This window comes from Convolutriloba macropyga, chromosome 3 (genome assembly GCF_964194025.1).
Source record: "Convolutriloba macropyga chromosome 3, txConMacr16.3, whole genome shotgun sequence".
Classification (NCBI taxonomy): domain Eukaryota; kingdom Metazoa; phylum Xenacoelomorpha; order Acoela; family Convolutidae; genus Convolutriloba; species Convolutriloba macropyga.
This window is the reverse complement of record NC_134470.1, coordinates 28,100,258-28,123,416: the sequence shown is the minus strand read 5'-3', so window position 1 is coordinate 28,123,416 and position 23,159 is coordinate 28,100,258. Positions and strand designations below refer to the sequence as shown.

The 23,159-nt window shown below is 35.0% G+C and overlaps 1 protein-coding gene across 21 annotated transcripts in view; it reads left to right on the top strand.

Moving 5' to 3' along the window:
- LOC142336128 (voltage-dependent T-type calcium channel subunit alpha-1G-like) overlaps positions 1 to 23,159 on the top strand; it is a 155,833-nt gene that overhangs the window by 31,733 nt on the left and 100,941 nt on the right. For 8 of the 21 annotated variants that reach the window (XM_075384692.1, XM_075384681.1, XM_075384687.1 and 5 more), the window contains exons 9-11: positions 2,058 to 2,178; positions 7,326 to 7,478; positions 21,571 to 21,606. In XM_075384692.1, coding sequence (XP_075240807.1) covers positions 2,058 to 2,178; positions 7,326 to 7,478; positions 21,571 to 21,606 — 310 coding nt within the window. Of the gene's footprint in view, positions 1 to 2,057; positions 2,179 to 7,325; positions 7,479 to 15,495; positions 15,652 to 20,521; positions 20,537 to 21,570; positions 21,607 to 23,159 lie in introns of all 21 variants that reach the window. The other 13 variants (XM_075384695.1, XM_075384682.1, XM_075384698.1 and 10 more) reach the window with 8 other exon arrangements.

Below are 23,159 nucleotides of genomic sequence, written 5' to 3'. Positions count from 1 at the left end.
TAAACGCAATGAAATTTTCTCGCCGATGACTATTTTTGCTCGAGTTTTCTTGCCTGTTCATTTTAAATAGTTGATTTTCAACTTGCTGATACCACAAAATCTACAATTCATGGCAATGTGTTTTCATTCTATGCATCCTTGTGAAACTAACTTTTGATTCTTCGGCTCCTTTTGTTCTTTTGCTGTGCTGTTGAGCTGAAAGTCTATGAAGATTTCGGTCACTTGGTTGGTTTTTGGATTGCTTGAATTTTTAGATTTTAATTTCGATTTAACTATCTTTTTACTATGGTGTAAAATTGATCAGATTTCCAAGCTTTTATCGGCTTAGCCTTTGCTCATTCTGTTCAGAGTGTTTCCAAACATCAGTTGAAAGAGCAATCTAATTTGAAATGAGTCAATATCGGAAAACAAAATCAAAAGCGGAAGCGATGTAACCCCGTACAGCCCAGATTTAAATTAAAACCTCTTCGTCTTAAAACCACTCTTTAAATAGCAATTAGTTTTTTTTTTTATTTTAGTTCTAATGATTGTTCCACGCTCTAATTTGTAATTTTTATTGTCTTTCTCCAGTTTTGGGAAAATTTGGATAAATTTGTCCTACAAAGAGAAAAACTACTAAATTCCTGCTATTAACTCAACTATTTGAAATTTATTTCTTATTTTATTTTTCAAAGAACGCGAAGGGGTCTTATGATTTTCTTCTGAGCTTGAAACTGAGTTCGCAGGTTGGTTTTAGTTGATCAATGTTGGTTCTGAAGGTTTTTCACCAAAAGTCTTCAGCAAATCTGGTGTTTTTAAAGCTGATTTCAAATTTTTAACATTTTTGCGGGTTTGTCTTACGTCTGCTTGTCTCGTAAACGCAATGAAATTTTCTCGCCGATGACTATTTTTGCTCCTCAAGTTTTCTTGCCTGTTCATTTTAAATAGTTAATTTTCAACTCGCTGATACCACAAAATCTACAATTCGCGGCAATGTTTTTTCATTCTATGCATCTTTGTGAAACTAACTTTTGATTCTTTGGCTCCTCTTGTTCTTTTGCTGTGCTGTTCAGCTGAAGGTCTATGAAGATTTCAGTCACTTCGTTGGTTTTTGGATTGCTTGAATTTTTAGATTTCAATGTTAATTTAACTATCCTATTTCTATGGTGTAAAATTGATCAGATTTCTAGGCTAGTATCGGCTTAGCCGTTGCTCATTCTGTTCAGAGTGTTTCTAAACATCAGTTGGAAGAGCAATCTAAATTGAAATGAGTCAATATCGGAAAAGAAAATCAAAAACGGAAGCGATGTAACCCCGTACAGCCCAGATTTAAATGACAACCTCTTCGTCTTAAAACCACTCTTCAAATAGCAATTAGTTTTTTTGTTTATTTTAGTTTTAATGATTGTTCCACGCTCTAATTGGTAATTTTTTTGTCTTTCTCCAATTTTGGGAAATTTTGGATAATTTTTTCCTAGGAAGAGAAAAACTACTACATTCCTGCTATTAACTAAACCTTTTGAAATTTATTTTTAATTTTAATTTTCAAAGTACGCGAAGACCTCAATTTTGATTTTGATGCAACAAATCAAAGTCTTGTTTTGCTGTGGAAATTTTTTATCGAAATATTCAGACCCATTTATTTCTACACCAACGCAATGCTAAACGCATTTTTTTATTGATGCTGTCAACTCTATCTGTTAATTGTTGATTGAAATTCTTTGGTTCATTTTCAGTCTATTTTGTCTGTGATCTCGTGGCTCCTCTATTCGTGTCCATTTTTGATCGAGCATAAAAGATTATTGATAAGAGATACCTTTCTTGGAATTGATCTGGCTCTCCCCACTTAGCCAGCTTGACACCACTACGAGAGTCTTGCTATGCTCTCTTAAACTGAGCTATCTTTTGATGCTCCACAACTTATGATCACAATTTTCTCTAATAAACTTTTTTTTCCTCTACAAATTCAAATAAAAAAGAACATTCCTGATTTTTGGACAAAAATTAAAGTAGGTCTCCTTTATTTGATTGTACAAGTTAACAATTGCGATGGCGTAAGGTTGTAATGTGTGTTGTAGCATTCTGGGGATGCATCTGTTCGGGTGTAAGTTCTGTCGAGTGATTGAGGAGACAGGGGAGAAAGAGTGCGACAGGAAGAACTTCGACAGTCTCCTCTGGGCTGTCATCACTGTATTCCAGGTACATATCCACTCACTCCCTCTCTCACCCACCCACTAATTCATTTAATCACTTTCATCAATACATTTCACTTAAATCTTACTTTTATGGTCTTCATATGAGAGTTGGGATTTCGTCTCAACAGGTTTCAGGACACTTTACCCAATGCCAAAAGGTTCACGAATATTTGAAAAAAGGCAGAATTAACAGCCATTTTGAATCTTTGAGATCTTTATCAAAACAGCTTGATGACAAACAGATCAACAATAACTTGCACTAAAAAATTCTGTTTTCCGTTTCAACTTCCATCAGGCTTGTTTTTGCTGTAAATTCTATGAATTTTAGAATGACTAATAAAATACAGTGGTTGACCAATTATTGATTTGATAGAGCAAAACCTGGGCAAAAATGTCCATGAAAAAGTCGTGGCTCTATTAAAATGAAGTTTCGGTGATTTTTCCTTGAACCCAAAATCTCGTACTCGACATTTGCTAGACACCAATAAAACGTTGTACTATAAATACAAATTGCTCGCCGAGAAATGATTACATACTGCTCTACCTAGTAACAACTGAATAAAAAATTGGCATATGGTGTCCTTTATATTAAAAATCAGTAACACCTGCCATCCATCATATCGGTGGAAAAAGACTGCTACGCCAGTCTTTTTCTGAATAAAATAAAAAGTTCCCATTTTTTAATTTATTTTCATCAAGCACTTTGCACTTTTGCTGATTTATAACTTCAAATTTTTTTCAAGATAAATTAGATCTAAAAATATTTTTATGTGTCGCAAATTGATCAGGCCAAAAATTTTTTTCCATACATAAAAAGCAGTCTGCTTTGACCTATCTCCACCGTGTAATTCTCTGTGCTCAATCAATGAGCAATGAAAAAAATTGTTGGAGCGACGGAAATACTTCTCCTGAACTTGGATATAGTTGCTTGACAGTGTGATTATACTCAATGTGAACCCCAAATATAATAACAGAATCATTTTAAAAGCCGAATCATAAACTGGGTATGTAAAAAAGAGAAAAAATACCAGCAAGGTTAATTTGAAACAGTTATACATCTTTCAGCGCCTTAATTATGTCCTCTTACGATCTCAAACTCGTATCTGTCATTTTTATGCCGCAACTGCTCAATACTCATCACTGTGTTTCGAGGTGAAAACACCTGAATGCTTAGTTTTGATGTTTCCATATTTAAGATCACATTAAGGTCAACAAGGAGGCGCAGTAATGTGCGATGGCACATAAAGTTCCGACCCCGCTCATCCACAATTTTGGCATAATTGTCTACCAATTGAGGAACAGATAGCAAAACCCAAAAATTCGAGTATTTTTCAAAAAAAAATGGTGTATGAAAGGAAAGATAGCCTCCACAGCAAATAACTCAGTGCAGTGAAAAAACAATGCAATAGATTCATGAGATATGCAAATATTAAGAGAATGAGTCAGGTGGAACAGCAAAAACAAACAACAACAACAACAGACCTTAATTAAATCAAAAACTTTATGTCCGTTTTCAAAAATAAAACTTAATAACAAAGTCAAAATAGCGTCAGATGAAACTGAAACTAAACAAAATAACTTGTAATTCACCAAAAAAGGCAGGGGATCAGTCCATAATAAGGCTTGCTAACAATAAAGAACAAAATAAGTAAAGTTGAAAGTTCGCTTATTTTTTTTTAAAAACAATTATTTCAATTTAATGAAAACCATTAGAAATCAACTAAGATATCTCATAGGTTCACGATTACCAATGCTTCTATGGAAGGGCATCAAGAACTCTCGGCATCCAATTCTTTATGCGGTTTTAAAAAGAACATCAAACAGACAACAATCAAAAAATTGAATACAACTTGCAAGAAAAACATTTCGAAGCCCTAAAGCCATATTTTAGACCTCAGATTATGTTTGATTGCTCCTTCTGTGATTACCAATAATGTATTATGTGACCTCTCATTAATGAGAATTGGTAACAAGTAGACAAAAAGAAAAAAAGCAACACTAAATAAAACTTGTTTTTTTTTGGAAAAAATAATTATTTCCAAAGTCATGAAAGCCACTAATTATAAATGAATTAAAAAAATATGTTCGTTTAATCTTCCTTGAGACCTGCAATTATTCAGAATATGTCTTACGTCTCCAAAAAGAATGTCAAATATGACAAAAATCAAGAATTTTGAAAAATCCTGTCCGAAGCCAGTGAAGTCATAACGAATTCTTCAAAAACATTTGATTTTGTGACACCAATACCTTTTGACAGCTTCCCTTGACACCAATAATATCTTTTTGGGCCTTTAATTAACGAGACTGTTTAACAAACCGATAACAAAAGTAACAAAGTTGCGAAGTTAAAAAGTGTTGAAATGTCCATGAAATGCCAATGACCGGGTCATTGTACAGGAAATTTCATCCGGCAAAAAAGACAAAGTGAAAACGACAGTTAAAGACAACATTAAAAAATTCAACTAAATTCTTCGAGAAAGCAGTGTCAAAGCTGTTAAAACCATAATTTATATCTCTAAGGATCTTAATATTATCAATTGTGCCTAATTTTGAATTCAATTAATAAGATATACGAACCGCCAATAACGTTATTTTTTGACAAAGCTAAAAAACGTGGACAATGTGCAAATCTGAAAAATGAAGAAATGTGAAATCTAGTAGTATCAAAGCCAGAAAACCATAACTTAAGACGTAAAACCGTTATAGAGATTGACTTTTAAACTAGTAGAAAGAAGAAGCAATTTTTATTCGCTGACACTAAGCTACAAGTTGCCAAAATTCAGAAAAAATAGGCAAACTTCAATAAGCCAATATTTATCGAAAAATCAAAATTTTTTAGAAGCCAAAACAACCATAAGCTTTCAATTAAAAAATTAGATGCATTAATTTAGAGCTGCTTAGAAAGCCAATTAGACCCATCAGTACTGAGCTTCGATTTGAAATGTTCTGTTCTTTAATTATTATAAAAAGATCGACTAATTTAATTTAAAATAGACCGACTGATTACAATCCGAATTATATTTGGACGGTAAAAGTCCAAGATTTGTCCAAAACTAGCCCTGCTAATGCTGTTTGTCTAGGAACACTTATTCTTTCGAATGTTACAGATATAGATAATTTGTTAAATTAAAAAATTAAAAATAAATGCCGCGTTTTTGATAATCAACGAGTGAAGTTAGCAAAAAACGGCAAAGTTTTAATTGCAGAGCACTCTCAACGGAAATTAAAGAAGAGATAGCCACATTTGAGTCTAAAAAGATTATGTTTGTGGTTTTTGGTTGTGTACTTCCTGCAAATTTAATCAAAGTGGACTAAAGAAACTTTTTTTGTGCTTTTTTTGATGAAAAAGTCTGAGTTTTGAATTTATTAACCAGTTTGTTTGACCAAAAAAATAAATAAAAATAGTCGACAGGATTTTTTGTCTTTAAAATAAAATCAACAACACTTTCTGAAAAAATTTTTACAAATTTTAGCAAAATTGACGAAATTTTAGCAAAAAACTTCCGAAAAATCTGAATAAAAACAACGGAATTTACCCTAATTTTCTCAGAAATTTAAACCACGATAACTCCTTGTAAAAAACGAAAACAAAAAAAAATCCTTTAAATTCCATATTCTACGGTGGACGAGCTTTCTAATAATACCAGTCTCAACTCTCTACAATGAATATATCGATCGGCCAAAATTGTCTCAAAAAAACTCATTTGAGTATATAGTTCCTGCCCAAGAGGCGTCGGAACAACAAGAGACGAAATTAGCATGTTGAGCTGCATATTCTGCAATTGTGAAAAACGGTTAATATGTAATCGCAATAACTATGTCGGTTATAAAACCACGCAAAATTGATACTGTAATGACACGAAGTTCTTTTTTGTCTGCATTTTTTACACAAATTTGCTGCAATGACTAGTGGCGAAAAAGCTTGAACATTTTTCAAAAGCTGTGGAAACTTTGGCAGAAGTTCTCTGTACGATTTAAACTTCTTTGTAAAAATTGCATATTTGAATTTTGTAGCACCTAAAAATTAGATTAGTCAATGATGTGAAAAGCTGTTTTCCTCAAAATCAATTGCATTCACACAGACACAAAATTGAACAGTTTTAGCACTCAATATAGATTTTACCATGATTTTAACAAATAACGATGGTTCGGCACCTCAAAAAAAGATATATGTTGAAATGTTTCAAACGTTGAACAAAATCATATGTACAAAAATCTGGTATTTTTTTCGGCCACCTCTGTTTGTGTATTTAAGCTTGCGCGAGGAAAAAAAAAACGATTTTTGATTTTTAAAAGGTCTCATTTCCAATTTTTCTCATTACAAAGACAATTGTACAAAATAAGTTGGAGTTTGTAATTATAATAGCGATTATTTGAACACAAATGGTAGGATAGAATGATGCGAGTTGATTCTGGCAATGTGTAAAATGTCCTGAAGCCTCTAAAACATCAATGACTGTTTTTTCTTAAATCAAATTAGAGAAGTTTGTCTTTGTAAAAAAATACTATTTTGTTGTAGGCACTGTAGCAGTATGCATTAATTTATATATATTTATACGCAATTCAGTTTGACATGATGTAATTCTCAAAAATTTTTTGATTTCTGGAAAATTGTGGTGTTACATTTCAATAGATCACGCGATGGTAACAGGTAGAAATATAAGTATAAAAGTGCGTGGCTTCAAATTTACGAGCCTCAAATCCGACCATTAATATGTACTGCTCCTTGACCCGTAGTTAATGATCTGTTGGGTGATTATCACAGAACGTTATGGTAATTTGGGCTAGTTATTAATTATTCAATTAAATTTTTGCTAGGATATTTATTATGAGTTATCAGCAATGTTATCGATGATATTCATTAGTGGATACATTTGATTTTGATTTGTCACTATTTTTACTTTGTTCTATTTTACATTGTTCCATTTTGGAACAGTTTGGTAAGTCCCATTTATTTACGAGATTCATCTAATGAGATAAAATCAAAGATGAGTTATACTGTTAGTAAGTTGAAGTTTAGAGGTAGTGTTATGTAATATGGTTTCTTATGATGTGATATGGTGAGGTGGTTACGTAATAATAGTGGTGATATGTTGTGATTGGTCTAAATTGATTGTGTTGCTGCGGCGGCTGCCTGCTGTGGTGGTGCAGGTTTTGACAGGGGAGGAGTGGCAAATGTTAATGTATACATCCATGAAGAACGTAGGGCCATACTCGTGTCTCTATTATGTCGTGGTGATGACCTTCGGCAATTACATCCTGCAAAACTTACTCGTTGCCCTTATCATGGAGGGCTACAAAGAGGTAACACGCCACACAAACTTACAAACAATCATATACACAAAACAAACAAACAAAACAAAACAAAACGATCATACAGATAAAGAACAGCACACAAAAAAAACAAAACCAAAAGAAAGCATCGACAGTCAGCAAAAAAATGATAAAATACGCAAATATCACGAAAAAAATTAAATGTATATGCTAACCGTATTGTGGAGTAAAAATCGGAGTAAAAATTTTCGTCACTTCAACCACAATTAAAGGCAAACTAATACCCTCAAAACAATCTTAAATGGACATATCAAAAACACAATGAACTGTTTCCTTTTCGTATGGCAATGAACTCGAAGTTGATTTTCATTTATAAAATAGCAGTGATTTTCATTTATAAAATAAAGCCAATTAACTCAAATTAGCTGAAGTGAACAAATGAGAAAAAAACTGAAATTTTTTTTATAAAAAGTGAGGCTTTTGAGCAATATTTTTTCACTTATTTCGTAGTTGTTAAAAGGTTGAGAGAGAACAACCTAAAGTAATTTGAATTTGTATATAAGATAAGCTTAACATAGCTTGACAAGAAGCTCTACTTGCTCAACGTATACTTGGATAGCGAAATGAAGCCTTGAGGAACAAGAATGTGAGAACGGGTTATAAAAGGTGCCCCCATTCTAGAGCTTAGGACAAGTTGGTGTAGTGGTTAGCACAACTAGGCTTCCAAGTAAGATATGCTGGTTCAAATCTAGCAGCACTGGAACAATTTTACAGTAGTTGTGCTTAGATCCCCAACAGTAGTGTAATCACACGTTAAATCATTTGCAATAAACGTATCTTTTTACCCTTATTTAAATATAGCGTTCCAGTCAATAATTTGCAAAGTCAAGCTTTTTATTCTTTTCAACGAAACTCTTATAGACTTATTGCTACTTCAGTGCTTTGCCAGTGCTACTTATTGATGGTTCTACTTCATTTCACCCCTATTCATTTAACCCCCTGTCATTTAACCCCGATTTATTCACCCCTCTATCATTTAACCCTGCTATCACTTCACCCCTCTATCATTTCATCCCGCTAATTAGCAGTCGACATTAAAGGCATGTTTTGTCATATTTAAGTGGATAGATTAATCCCACGTTCGGTTGTGATAGTTTCATATCAAGTCCCACAGGCCGCTGAGGCATGGCCAAATGATTTTATTGCTAATTTAATAATCCTTATTTTATAGGGATTAAAATCGGGGTGAAATGATAGTGGGGTTAAAAGATAGAGGGGTTAAATGATACAGGGGTGAATAAATCGGGGTTAAATGATAGGGGGTTAAATGAATAGGGGTGAAAAAATGGGACACCCTTATTGATATCTGTTACAAATTTGGACTGTTTAAATTCTCATTTGTTGGCCTAGTGTAACTATACAGAACTTCAATAAAGTTAAGTCACTCTAGTTCGCTCGCATTATTTTTTGAGAGCAGTTGTTCCAAACACACGATGATTCAGTAATCAATTTGTCAAGATGATGTCAGTAATTTGCATATTTCATAGAACAACAATTTTAAGAGAAAGGAAAAGCACTTCTGAAACATTAAATAACAATATTAGTGCTTTCGTGACGACTGATTAGCTAGATTTACAACTAAAACAGCTGAAAGATCAGTCCTAACGGCTAAAGTAATTTTGAACTCAACAGCAAAAAACAAAAACGATTAAATAAAGTATTCTACTCTGAAATCCATTATGAAACTTTCAAAATATAAACCGCAGCATTTTTTAACGAAAACTGCTAAAATCATAAAAGAAAGTGTGCACCCGAGTCACCGATCATACCACTTTCTTTGACTTCGTACTAGGTCATATATGATTTGTATGATTTCTTAGTAGTCATAAAAGGATCATACAAAAAAATCAAAAAATCTATCAAAAAGGAAAAAGAAACTGAAAAGGTCTTTGGTTTTAGTTCAATATGATCCTGTCTCATCATAGAGATATCCTTGATTGTAATTTTTATGATCTTTTTCAATTATCAGTCTTTGTACTGCTAGCATTGTGTATAATTAAAAAGATTTAACAGTGTGGACGCTTCAAAAAACAAGTGTTGTAGAAAACAGAATGCAATTATTAATCTTCCGCTGGAAATAGATAAACAATAGCGTAAAAAACAACAGCGGTTCCACTGAAGCAAGAAAGAAATTATTTATATGCAATTAAAGCGCAGAAATGCTGTTGTTTCCTTTTTTGTTTTCAAATGAAAGATGATTCAAGTTCTCAAGCTCAAAACTTTTTTAGGATATAGTTTATTCAATCGCTCATTTAAAAAAACGGACGTTTAAGTAAACACCATTTCGGAAACAAGCTCTGAGTACTTTTATTTTTTTTTGAGATCTGGTGTTGTGTTCCTAATGAGCAAGCTGATTAACATTTTTTGAGGTTGAAAATTTATTTGAAATATCCTCTTTTTGAAAGAAAATTATACGTATCATGTGGCATGTGTTAAGATACCAGAAGACAATTGGTGCCAGGGGACAGAAAACGCAAACTTAAAGTCAATTTGATAACATTGATGAAATTTTGATCAAAACTTAGGTTTCCTCTGGCTCTGATGTCGCCTCCTGCGCAGCGCTGCATATTTTAATAAAATATGTTCATGGTTACTTTTATTTGTATCATTCCATTGTTACTATAGTTCTGAATCATTTATGAGGAGGCAATTGATTATTTCTACATCCTAATCTTTGATTTTTGTGGAGAAAAACGCACTTTTGTGCATAATTAATACAACTATCCGTCAGGAACTTAGTCGCCAACTCGCACAAAAAGCATCTTTATTTCGGAAAAGAATTTTAGGTACCCAAGTAAATATTGAGTATAAGAGCATCGCGCATCGCTTCAACAGTGATATAAGTGTCAAAAATGAAAACAGATATTTATAAGTGTACTTATAAACAAAAGCAAGAAAAGGAAACAGTTCAGAAAACATCAAACAGCAAACAGCACGCATTCTTCTTCAATCATGTATTGATAACATGCAGCATATAGTTATACTCACATAGAAAAAACACGCCTACACTAACACGCACATAAACAAAGCTTAAGCATCATATGATGAAATAAGCAGGTGTGCATCTTTTTGTCTTGAGAGTGTGTTGTCATATGTATTTGTTTGTGAGGGTTCTTGCAACTATAAGTCAACATGACTCCTACTCCTGCTTCAAATACTATATCTAATTGTGACTTTGTGTCGCGTGTGAGAGGAATGGCTCCATCGCTCGCTCACTACTCGCCCCTGCTTGTGTTGTTGCGACTATCTTCTGCCTATGACCCGAAAGCCCGCCCGCCCGCTTGCCCGCCTCTTGTTGTCTCGTTTCGTGTGCTGACTTGTGTCACTAGGTTCTCTCTTGCAACATCGTCCCTCTCTCTATCTTTCAATGTCATCAGTACATGTAACATGCTTGTTCCGGCTATCAGCATAACGCTCGAGTAACCTAAATTGGTGACAGCCTAAGTTATATCTTGGGGCAAAATAGGAGGTTGGGGTGCTCGCTTAGGATAACACGGTTATCAACGCGCAGTCCCACGGTGGGGGGGGGGGGGTATGATTCGTGTTAAAAATCTCCTAGATGATGACCAGATAATTAAAAACCTGCCAATCGGTTGTTTGACCGTGGAGTAGTTTAGCCTAGTAGGGCTGGTTATTGTCACGTAGAACTTAAATATGAAACAGCATCTTTCGATTTGATTTGCATTTACACCGAATATAAGTTTTAGTTAAAAACCCAAATTAGGCTAGGGGAGCGTTATGTTGACGAGAAACTGCGAGGCGGTGGTGCTTGTTTCATCCTTGATTGCCTTAAAATTAAAGAATTTTACTCGTATTTTGACTGTCGTGACGTATTTTTTTGTATTTATCGTCTTTTCAGTGTGAACAGCTTTCCATGAGTACCTATCCTCGCAACGTTTTTGTATGTTATAGTTGAGCATCAATCTTTTGCTTTGTTTGTTTTGTTTGTTTCTTTGTTTCTTCTTCCCTCCATTTTTTTTCTAAATTCGAGGAGCCAACTTCAATCGTTCAAAAAACTGCGAGAATATGAGTGCAAAATATCGAGAAAAATCAGATTAAAATCTAAATAGAAAACGGACTGAATTGACCAACAATAGAACATAGTGATAAGAAGGAAAACATTGAGCTCTGATGAAGATGAAATCCCCTGTTATTCCGGAGTTTTTACATTCGAAAATTTGACAAATTTTCTCCAAATTGTTTGTCTCACAGTCAAAGGAAGGACTCTTCTTATCAGATTCTTCATCGAGTTTCTTCGATTTTGAACACTGTAAATAAATTAAAATATTGGAAATTAGATCATCAGACGACTGACAAAAACTTCAACCTTATCAGACCATACACACACACACACACACACACACACACACACACACACACACACACACACACACACACACACACACACACACACACACACACACACACACACACACACACACACACACACACACACACACACACACACACACACACACACACACACACACACACGCACACACACACACACACACACACACTCACACACACACACACACACACACACACACACACACACACACACACACACTAACACACACACACACACACACACACACACACACACACACACTAACACACACACACACACACACACACACACACACACACTAACACACACACACACACACACACACACACACACACACACACTAACACACACACACACACACACACACACACACACACACACACACACACACACACACACACTAACACACACACACACACACACACACACACACACTAACACACACACACACACACACACACACACACACACACACACACACACACACACTGTAAATTTCAATCTACGAGATTTCACCTGCTTAAGATCCACGCTATCAAATTTTACAGAAAAAATATATATTTGTTAGACTTTACACCATAAGATTTTTCTATATAGATCTAATACGATTAAAAAAAGATGTTGTCTAGAAGGTAAAAAAAAAATTATGCGCGATAAATGTTCTCAATCAGACACGTGGATGCCCACTGTCTATAAAAGAGACATGTCTGGTCAGCAGTTATTTTGTTGTCCAAAACCCAGATGAAGACTCCAATTAGGAACAAATTTTCCATGAGAATCTATGAGAAAATGACTTTTGATCATGCACAATTTCCTAAATTTCGAAAAGCGTGCTTGGTCACATCTGATGCTGATGTCTGTTTAACTAAAAATGATTGTGTTGCAGTTATCAATTCATTTATGTTGCAAATCCTCCAAGGAAAAATATACAAAGTATATAACTTACAATTGAAATTATTTGTGATCTAGATTACAAAAGAAACTGACTGTAGGTTTTGAAGTAAAAGTATTGCTACATTTTACAAATTGCAGAAAACAAAAAAAATTGATGCGATAATTATTGGTAACCTATAACAGCGGAAATTGTATTTGAAGTAAAACAATTTTAGGGAAAATTACTTCTTGGCTAACAGTTCCTGTTATTTTGATTCGAAAAAAAAAGGCGTTTGTTTTGACTCACATGAACATTGGAGTTGACCAATCAAACATAACAAAAAACGCAAAAGTGTTTATTTTAAATTTTATAGAATCTTCGGAGTGTTTGGTATGCTCAGTATCATTTTCTAAAACAAAAAAAGGCTTATTTAAATCACATAGAACGCAACAAATCTCTGTTTTGTTCAAAATGAAACAGTAAGAAATTTTTGGTAGTTTATTAGGCACGTGTTATTTTGCAGTTTTTTGCATGGCCGATTTTTTGTCTGAACTTTTGGACCAATCTTCCTGAAGAACGGGATTGACAGGTAATGCCAGGAGGCCACTCTCAGAGTCCTTCGATTTACTAGACTCTCAGTATTCAATTCACCTAAACTTTGCAATGCACCCCCCCCCCCCCCCTCCAAGTGCGTTCCCCACAACGCTGCTACTAAAGCTAAAGCCAACATCCCTGAAGTACACTTCTTATACAATTTCTTAAGTCTAGAAACCGAACGTACGGATGGCTTCCAACGGCTAAAACCGACTATATCGATTATTTCCTACGTCTAAGACTGGCAATTTCCTTCGCTTAAAATTGAACACACCGATGATACCACAGAAGAAAATCTATAACGTCTTTTGCCGTCTTTGTCTGTCATTAGCCAAAAACAGCCATAGCTCTCTTACGCTTAAAAACCTCAGCTTCTTGAGAAAATTTCAAAACTTTTTAACCGTGTCAATTTTTTTGAGTGTAAAATTAATTTAGAGAAATACGCTGAATTTTATTAGTTTGAACTAAATAAAATATCAAGAAAAAGTTTTAAGCTCTATTTGTGGTCAATTCCGCTCCGTATTTACTACGATCAAGATCAGCTAGCACTCATACAAACTGACTAAATATTTTACAAAATGTCTGGCTTCAACATGTACTCTACCCATCATCCTGTTTCTTCTTTCTCGACATAATTTAATCTGGCGATTGTTGACAAATTTCATGGTAACTTGTCAAATAGTTTTCATGCCAATACTCTTTTTAGTGAAAAATTAACGCACCATTTCGCCCAACAATGTATGAAGAGAATTTTTGGCAAAGTTCCGAATTTTATGACAGAAAGAGGAATCAGTATTTTAATTAACAGGTGTAGACATAATCAATTTATTCCGATGGTCAACTCAGGCTTGGATTACAAAATAATGTGTTGTGCCGCGGCTTCATGTTTTGTCTGTCTGTTTGTTTGTTTGTTTGTTTGTTTGTTTGTTTGTTAGTTCGTTTGCTTACCTGTTTATCTTCCACAAATGTTTGCTCATCTTATCTGGATTTATACCTTCCTATTACTCCGCTCTCATTTCTGATTTACCTGAAAACAGCTCAACTTCTAGAGAAAAAAATCGATCATGATGGCTCTTGCGTCGAGGATTTCGCAGAACTTCTGCCTACCATACGTTCGTTTTGGGATTCAAAATTGCCGGAGTTGCTCGATCGCTATATTCGATCACTCAACCTGGTTTCACAGTTAACTTACTAGCAGAAGAGTGACGTGGTGCCAAATGGAAAATAGAGATAAAATGCAAAATTAGTTTATTTTGTTTATGCGCAAAATGTGTTCCAATGGTCTTGATTGTTTTTTTTTTAAATATTGAGTCATGTTTTTGCTCGTGGTTCTTATTCCGCTTTACTAACACACTACTTGTACCATTTTTGGCTTTCATTCAAATTTTTCCGATAAGCTGGTAATTGATTGAAATGTCTTCAGCTTGTGAGCTGATTCTGTGTTTCTTCTCCGTGGGTTTTTGTTTTTGTTTTTGTTTGTTTTTCTAACAATCAATTATTGGCAATGTTGAAAAATGGATCTCGCGCTTTCCCACTGTATAAGCCTATTTTTGTAGCTTTGCTTCGTCCTTAATAAATGCTTAGCTTTGCTTTCTCCTATTTGATCCCAAATCCGGATTATGACTGGAACAGCAGTTTGGTCGTGTCATTTATCATATGATTTATCAAGTTTATCCAAAGTCAGACAAATCTGATATTTGCTGAGGGAGGAATTAATCAAACGGCCAATTTCTCGATTGAGACGATTGAGTCGTACATTTGCGCTCAGGTTGACAAACCGTAACGTTAAGTTCAAGATTCACGAAATAATTCATATGATGTTGCTCAATAAAAACTTTTAAACCACCCTACATACCTAACAAAATTATAATTATATTTATAAGATGAAATTTCATAACTGCACTTGATGCCAAAGTTGGGCTTGGTGCTGTTCTTAATGGTAATTAAAACATCACTTTGACGAGAACAATTGAAAAAACGATTGGTTAATTTTATGTGTGGCTGCTGGTGGGGTACCAAATTGTTGGTTTTGATGAGTTATAAATAGTTAGAAGGGTATAGTTGGGTTATGACTGATGGTGCTGATTGTGAGTGCGTGAGGGTGTGTGTCTTTGTGTGATGTCTACCTGTTAGGGTAAAAAGTGATTGGGTGGTGGTTGTGCGTGCAGATACTGACTCAGGAGGCGTGGTACTTGGTGCTCTACAATGGCATGTCCTTCACCCACCCCTCGGCCGCCGTTTACTTTGTGGCTCTCATGACATTTGGCAACTATATCCTCTTCAACCTCCTCGTTGCCATATTGGTCGAGGGCTTCTCAACCGATGTAAGTGTCAACACCCCCAACTAACCCACGCAGGACCCCGAATCACCCCCCCCCCCCCTCTGCGCCTGCCTTCCCCTTACCCTACCTTCCCCCTTTTCCCGAACACCTTCAACATGCCAGTGCGAAGAGGAACTCAACTCCCTTTATCGTCTGTCTCTCTGGATCCAAAAGGGGCAATGACCAAAGACGCCCAGAAGAACCAGTTTAAGTTGTAATCAATAACCCAAAGACTCACATCAACCAGCACTCTGTAGAAGTGAAGCTCTCTGCACCTTAATTTCCTAGAAGACTCGCACGCGTAACATTGCTAACAAATTAAACTGTAGTGCTCTATCTCATTTTGACATCGACATTCACTAGTTAGATGTTGTCAATGATATCCCATGTCTTGGGAAAATTTGCCAGATCAGATCGGATGATAAAGACAATCTCAATGACAGATCAAGATTAAATCTTTCGTATCTTCCCCTTTTTCGACTGTTTAACCGGAGTTGATCTTCATCTACGAGCAACTTCTATCGTGAAATCCTTGACCAGAATGCCTCTTATCTTTTCCTGAGTAGATTTCTAGACTTATGTAGCCTGCACATAACTGACACCATTCCTAATCGATTAACATCCAAACCATATCTGATCCTATGCGACCAGTCCTATGATTAAAAGACAATACTTCAATGGCACACTTCTCCTCCCAGTTATGCGACAACACTGGCTCAAATTAAGCCCACCTCCATCTGTTCATTTTCGGCAAAACAGTCTTATGGTTTTGAACAGAAAAGCCGTGAGATGCCTGCAGTAATCTTGTAATCCTAATGGAGAAATAAAAACGCGAAAACGAAAAACAATATTGACATACTGCCTGTGATTGTCGCCTTTTCTCTTCTCAAAGAAACCATTTTCAACCGAGGCGAACATGGCTGTTGGTGTCGCAGCAACCTTAACCGACCAATTCCGTTCCTTCCTTGATTCCAGTCTTTATTCCTTCTTTTATCCCCAATATTCCTGCCCTATTGTGAATGCAAATAATTTTCTGAGTTTGGCCCTTATGGCATTCTTCGTTTTGCTGCACTGCAGACAATAATAGAGCACTATAGAACTGATCAATATTGCACATATTGTAATCACCCTCCGTGTATACCAATAACTAATTATAACCATAACAATAACTAACTATCCATAATCATTAACCCAATCAGTGCAGCCAACTCTGATGCCTATCAGTTAGTTAATTAATGATTACAGTTGTTAGTTAGTTCTCCTGGATAGTGATTTTGCCCTTTTGCTCCTTTTGGTGTTTCATGTTGAGATGGAATATTGGCTGGCTTGTATTTGATGTCTGCCAACAAACTCATTGAGTGTTTAATGTTCCCAAAATAGAAATGTTACAATTAACAAATGCCAATTTTGAAAAAAAAAATCATGGTAAAGATTATTTAGCTTCCTAAATTCTGTTCTATTGGCCTTTTGTTTCTTCGTTGATATTGAGGTTAGACCACCTTTCTGTCAGAACAACTGTTAATGATATGCTGAAGAACAAGATAAACTGAAACAAAAAACAGAAAAAAAACGATAAACAATAACGAGCCAACTACAAGTCTGAATACATTGGGTTTCGTTTTTAATGGATTATTGCCCTTAAAATTTTTGGTATTTGCAATCTTCAATATCTTGTGTATAATTGTTTAGCTGTGCAGCGCATCTTTTTCATCATTTTCTTGGATCTTCATTTTGGACGTCCTTTTTGTCTCTGGTAGCTGTGTCTGGTCTTTAGAAGGTTGCTCGGTTGGGATGCGTTTGGTTGGTACTCGTTGAATGGAAAATGCTTCACTATCGAATATTCGGCGACTTCTGTAGATGTTCAATCTATCTCTTAGTGGTATGGAAAGTTCCATGTACCATTGTTTGGTTTGGATTTGGAATGTAGTCTCTGGTTCAGATGTTTCCCAAATCAGTTTCAATGAAGGGGAACAAACTGCTCTGATTGCTGGTGGTATCCAAGAAAAGAAAAGTACTTGAAAGTCATGCATGCTTTTAATAACCTACTTGTTATACGTATACCTGATCATATTTACTGATCATAATAGTTCGTACCCGGGTCGAGGAATTATTGCAGTATTATTTAAGGTCACCGCTATGTTGCGGTAAATAGTTTTGTTTTTAAGGCAAAAATTCTACATGATTGTGTTGTGAAAACAATGAAATCAGGTGAAATCATAGTTTTAAAAAATACTGCAGTAAATGAAGCTGATTCCCCGACCAGGGTACTATTGCCCTTAATGGTAGACATCAACGGCATGATTAATGTGTCTTCAAATAATTTCTATATGTTGCATCCCGATAAAATATTCTACATCTCAACCACTGAAATAATCCGGCGTATTTTTTTTAGCCCTGCAGTCTTATCAAATGTCCGGAAACCGAATGTTATTCCTCTCAGTTTTATTATGTTTTGTTTCGTTCACATCTAATGTGCCTTGAAGTTAGCAGTGCTTAATTGATGCTTGAATTATTTCAATTGGACTCCTACTTTTCAACGTAATCATTTCACCTTGTAACCATTAATAGAAAGTGTCAAAAGGCTGTAGTCAAATGTGCTTAACTTAAAAGCTTACGTGATTTTGGTGTCCGGCTTCTTTTCCGATATTTCATTGTATAAAGTTATTGGACCCTTAAGCTATTGGACAATTTTGGTTGAAATCTTCACCCTTACTATTACGTAATCGGATGTGAAATTCAGTTAGTTTTGTAAATAAACTTTCATTAATAATTCGTACGTTATACAAAGATTCCATCTTAGCAATAAGTTTTCATCAAAATTTTTCGATATTTAATCAAAGATTGTAATTGAAAGAAATCCTAAAGAAAGAAAGATCTTATAAGTTTCTTCCAGAATCCTACTACAGGATGCATCGCCTTACAGGACTATTAAACTAATTCTGTTAACATAATTTTGCTTAAAATAAATTTGCAGTAATCAAGAAATGAAGAAAAAATGACTTTTTTGTGTTTCCCGAAAATCGGGTGTCATAAAATTTGAATTTTTCAACGTATAAATCAATTTTCGAGGAATTAAGACAAAAAAATCACTCAAATTCGTGCAATGCTTTAATGATAATAATTATGGTTTCTACGTAATCGTAGCGGAACATCATTACGCCTACAGTAGCCTGTTCTCAGCTGCCCTTTTTCTTTTTATTCCCCACATTTCAGACTGATCTTTTTATGAGCAACATTGCTCTTTTTTGGTGACTATAGCCACCTTTTTTGCATCTGTAACTTTCACGTGGTACCATCATTGCAGCCAACATTGTTCAATCTATGGTCAACGTGAAGCTATGGTTAAGTAAGAGCTCATCCTCACATAGACAACTTATCAGACACCTTACCTCTCGGCTATCACGCCTTTCCCTAGTTTTTAATGCAATAAATGAACAATACCTCATTCAAAAAAACCAACTCAACCCGAACGAATGTGTAAGACTCTTACAAGATAGCCAGCATTCATCTTGCCAGATCTTTTAAGATAACCATCTTTTATGAGATTTATGTAAGATCTTACAAGATAGCCATCCCGTCTAGCCCCGGTATCTCATAAATTGGAGCCCAAATCAAATTTGTTAGTCGCCTTTTACATTTTATATTAGCGATAGCTAATGTTTGGAACAACATGAATTGAGTTTTGTGTTTCAATGTTTTCTGTGCGTTTCTCATTCGAAAATTTTGAAACTTCAAAAATTCTAAAGATTTTTTGTTGTTTCTGTGTAATTGGTAAACGATCAAATTCCTGCTGCGGTCAACCAAAACTGCAAGCAATATTTTTTTGGATCATAAGGCTCAATTTTGGAAAGAGAAACTGCTCTATCCGCTATAATGGCTGTTATCCGCATTTCAGAGAAAAATTTTTCCAAATTAGAGATCACTAGTGAATTTAAATTTTAAAAAAAGTCTGTGTCAAAAACAATTTAAAATTTCAAAATATGTTTTCAGAGTTGATTGGCAAATGACAGGATTAATTTTTCAGATAAAAATTACTTTTTAGTGCTTTATTTTAAATTTTGATTTCCAAGGAACAAATGTTCGATTTAGAGGGCACTTTCCTTTATCTGTTTGCCGGAATGTGATGTAGAAAATATGTATATTGCTGAGCCTCCTTTTAAGACTCATTTTTCTGAAAACGAGTTACTGAGATGACATTTGCCTGCTTGCGTACTTGCAGGAATTCAAACAAAAACAATTATTTTGCTAAAATGTAAAAGAATTTTTTATCTTGGAATGTCAATTGACTGGCCAATTCTTTACCAATCATATACGTAAACGAACTTTCTTGCATCACTTGCCTCAAAGCATGCAACTTACTTTCCTGCAAAACGTAACTGAAAGGAAACATTTTTTGCCATCTGAATTTAAAATTTAATTACTCAATCTTTCGATCTTTTCCGTTTGTTCTCACCCCCCTCCTCCCACCTCTCCTCCACCCCAGCTTAGTGGGTGCATATTCCCCCCAAGCCGAAGCGCACGTGCCATATTTTTAAATTGACTTACTGGGTAATAGCGCGTGCTCTGTAACTGGGGTTGGTGTGCATAACGTACAGGGGGGGGGGGGGGGCAAGAACGGAAATGATGCCAATCTTTGTTCATGTAATCATTCAAGTTTGATAGACGTTCACCTATAGCATGTCCTTTGCGAGATTCACTTTCAACATCAACTCATTATAATTACAATTATTTCACAAAGTCTTCGACTCCAAAACAACCCTCACAGAAAAAGCTTGTAAACTGATCACCACATCACGTTTATGTGTGAATTGATTAAGTTTTGGTTCTGTTTTAGTTTACTGATTACTGGGTAGCCTCTTTCTACGTGTTTCAGACAGTCTATATTTGGGTTTGTTTATTAGTTGTCACCAAATAATCTTGTCAGTTCTCTTTCCGAGTGAGTTGTGCATTTTTCCTCTGTAAAAACAAGATCCATTTCAATTATCATTGTTGTTTCGCATCGAAATTATGAATAATCGGAGAGTTGATGAATGAATCAATTGAAAAGATTGCGTGTGGATTTTATGCATTATATCCTGACTTGCTCATAGACTACAATTTTTGTCAATAATTTTGTCATTTTACTAACTCACATGTCACAGCAAAACATGCGGCACTCTGACCACACCTGATTTGGGGTCATTGTTCTTTCACGACTACTTTGCCTCAAAATGAGGCGTAAACTATTTTTTAGTGTTCTTTAACCGAATAAATTCACGGGACTTATGATGTTCAAAGATTAAAGATTATTATTAAAGAGAATGTTTTCACTTGTTTTCAATATTTTCAAAAGCAATTTCGGAGAACTCAACGAAAAAGGGAGAGTGGTTGTGAACATGAAACCTGACCCTAAAATTTATCACATCCGTCACAACACTCGTAGCACATTTACAGCTGTTCAACTTTTCCCAATAACTTCTGTGTGTTGTACTCAAAAATGCATTAACAAACTTTCCGTTTATCAGTCACCATATTCACATGTACAGTTAGTCCCATAAAGCTGCTAATGCAAAAAAAACTTTTAAAAAAAATTGGAATATCAAATGATCATCTAAATGTTTATTTAAATCTCATTGTTTTTAGGTAAGATTTTTGTGAATACCCTAGCCGTGACTGGATGTTGCACACGATCTTGCAAAGTGTGCATTATCTTGCAAGATGTTTTGGGTTTCTAAGCCTCCACTTTTATTTTTCAACTTTATGGGACATACTGTATGCCACACACACTGGGTAGATAATGTTGTTTACTTAAATGCTCACCTGTGTCACTAACCACTACTCACAGCCCAGAATGACACGCAAATAGCCGCATCTAATCCACCCGCACAGTGGATGAGGTGGAGTAGGAGGATTGTATAGTTGTTGTTTCTTGTCTGTTTGCAGATTCCGGACGTAGATGAATTCCACTTACAGCTAGTTGTAAGCTCAGCTCAGTTGCGATCAATCTATCAATAGAATCTCATTCTCAACTGCACTGCAGTGCTATTGATTGAAATGCAGCTCTACCTTGTTGCTATCTCCTCTCTCATTGGTTGACCACCCGCTCCTTACTTATGCCTACTAAGTTACTCTATTCCTTGTCGGATGTTAATCTTGCTCATTTTGCAATGATCCTTCAAGAACCTTGTGACAAGCTAATTCATCAACTTGCAATATCTTGCAATAATCTTGCAAAAATAAGCCTGTAACAAGAATCTTGCGAGATCTTGAATGATTGACAGGTTTCTATAAGAATCTTCCAACATCGTGCGGGACTAACATCCGCTTAGTTAGACAATAGAGTTTCATCAGCATACGCTATCTTCCTCGTCAAATGTTATTGAGCAGATTTCTAATTGTACGAATGTATCAGGCATATTGGAATATCAAATAATTATTTGATATTTGCCATCGGCTATAAATATTTCGGCTGGATGGTTATATGCTGATTTTATGATAAATAAATCAACATCATTTGCTCTTTCTCCTTAGTGTCAGGGCATTGAACTGCAGAACTTACATTTTCGCTTTTTATCCAAAAAATGTGTCTTATATTGAAACTGTGTACGCAATATGCTCACAGCATTTCAATCATGACACAAAAATGACTTTTCGTTTCTATGTTAACAAACTTTATTTGATGAAGAGCAAATTTAGTCTTCCCTAGTGGACTCCGAATTGTTATCTTGCAACATTCTGGCAAAATCGTGCAAGATCTTACAAGACAACTATTCGTCTTGGAAGAATCTAGCAAGATACACATTGATCTTGCAACTATGCAAATCATTACATGCTCAAAGAGAACCTGCATGAGACAGTAATGATAATTACAATCAATACTATTAAAACTATAACTTTCTCAAAAAAACTATAGCAGTGTAATTTCGAAAGTTTAGAGTATAATGTGTCAAGGTGGAGATCCCAAAAAATCGAACAAACAATTAAAATTTTATGGAAAGTTCTTTACCTGTGTTTGTAGTTCTCAAGAAAACAGTAAAATTTCATGCTTTGATGACTGAATTTTAGTTGTTATTTTTAATACAACACATTATTGCAAGACAATAATTTTATGCAAAAATCTTGCCAGACCTTAAAAAATGAAAATTTGTTCTCGTTCAGGTTTAACGGGGTAAGTTATAAGACATATTGCAGGATCGATGTCAATAAAATAGACCCATTTGAAAAAAAAACTTTAAAGAAGAATGAACTTGTAGAAGGGTTTAAATAAATCTTTCATAACAGGTCGCCAAGTCTTAAAAGTCGAGATCATATCCTATCATAATTTAAAATAACTTTATGTGATGTTTTGATAACAATCAGGCGATAGATTGGAGCGAAAGAAAAAATATCACAAAGAAAGTTCACATTAATCTTAATCAAAAAAGATCACAAAAAATCACATTCATCTTCGGTTTTCCCAAAGGAATCATTTCGGCTAATTAAAATTATAACGAACCCTTACTGAGCTAGACGAAATGTTTTGGCTAAGATTT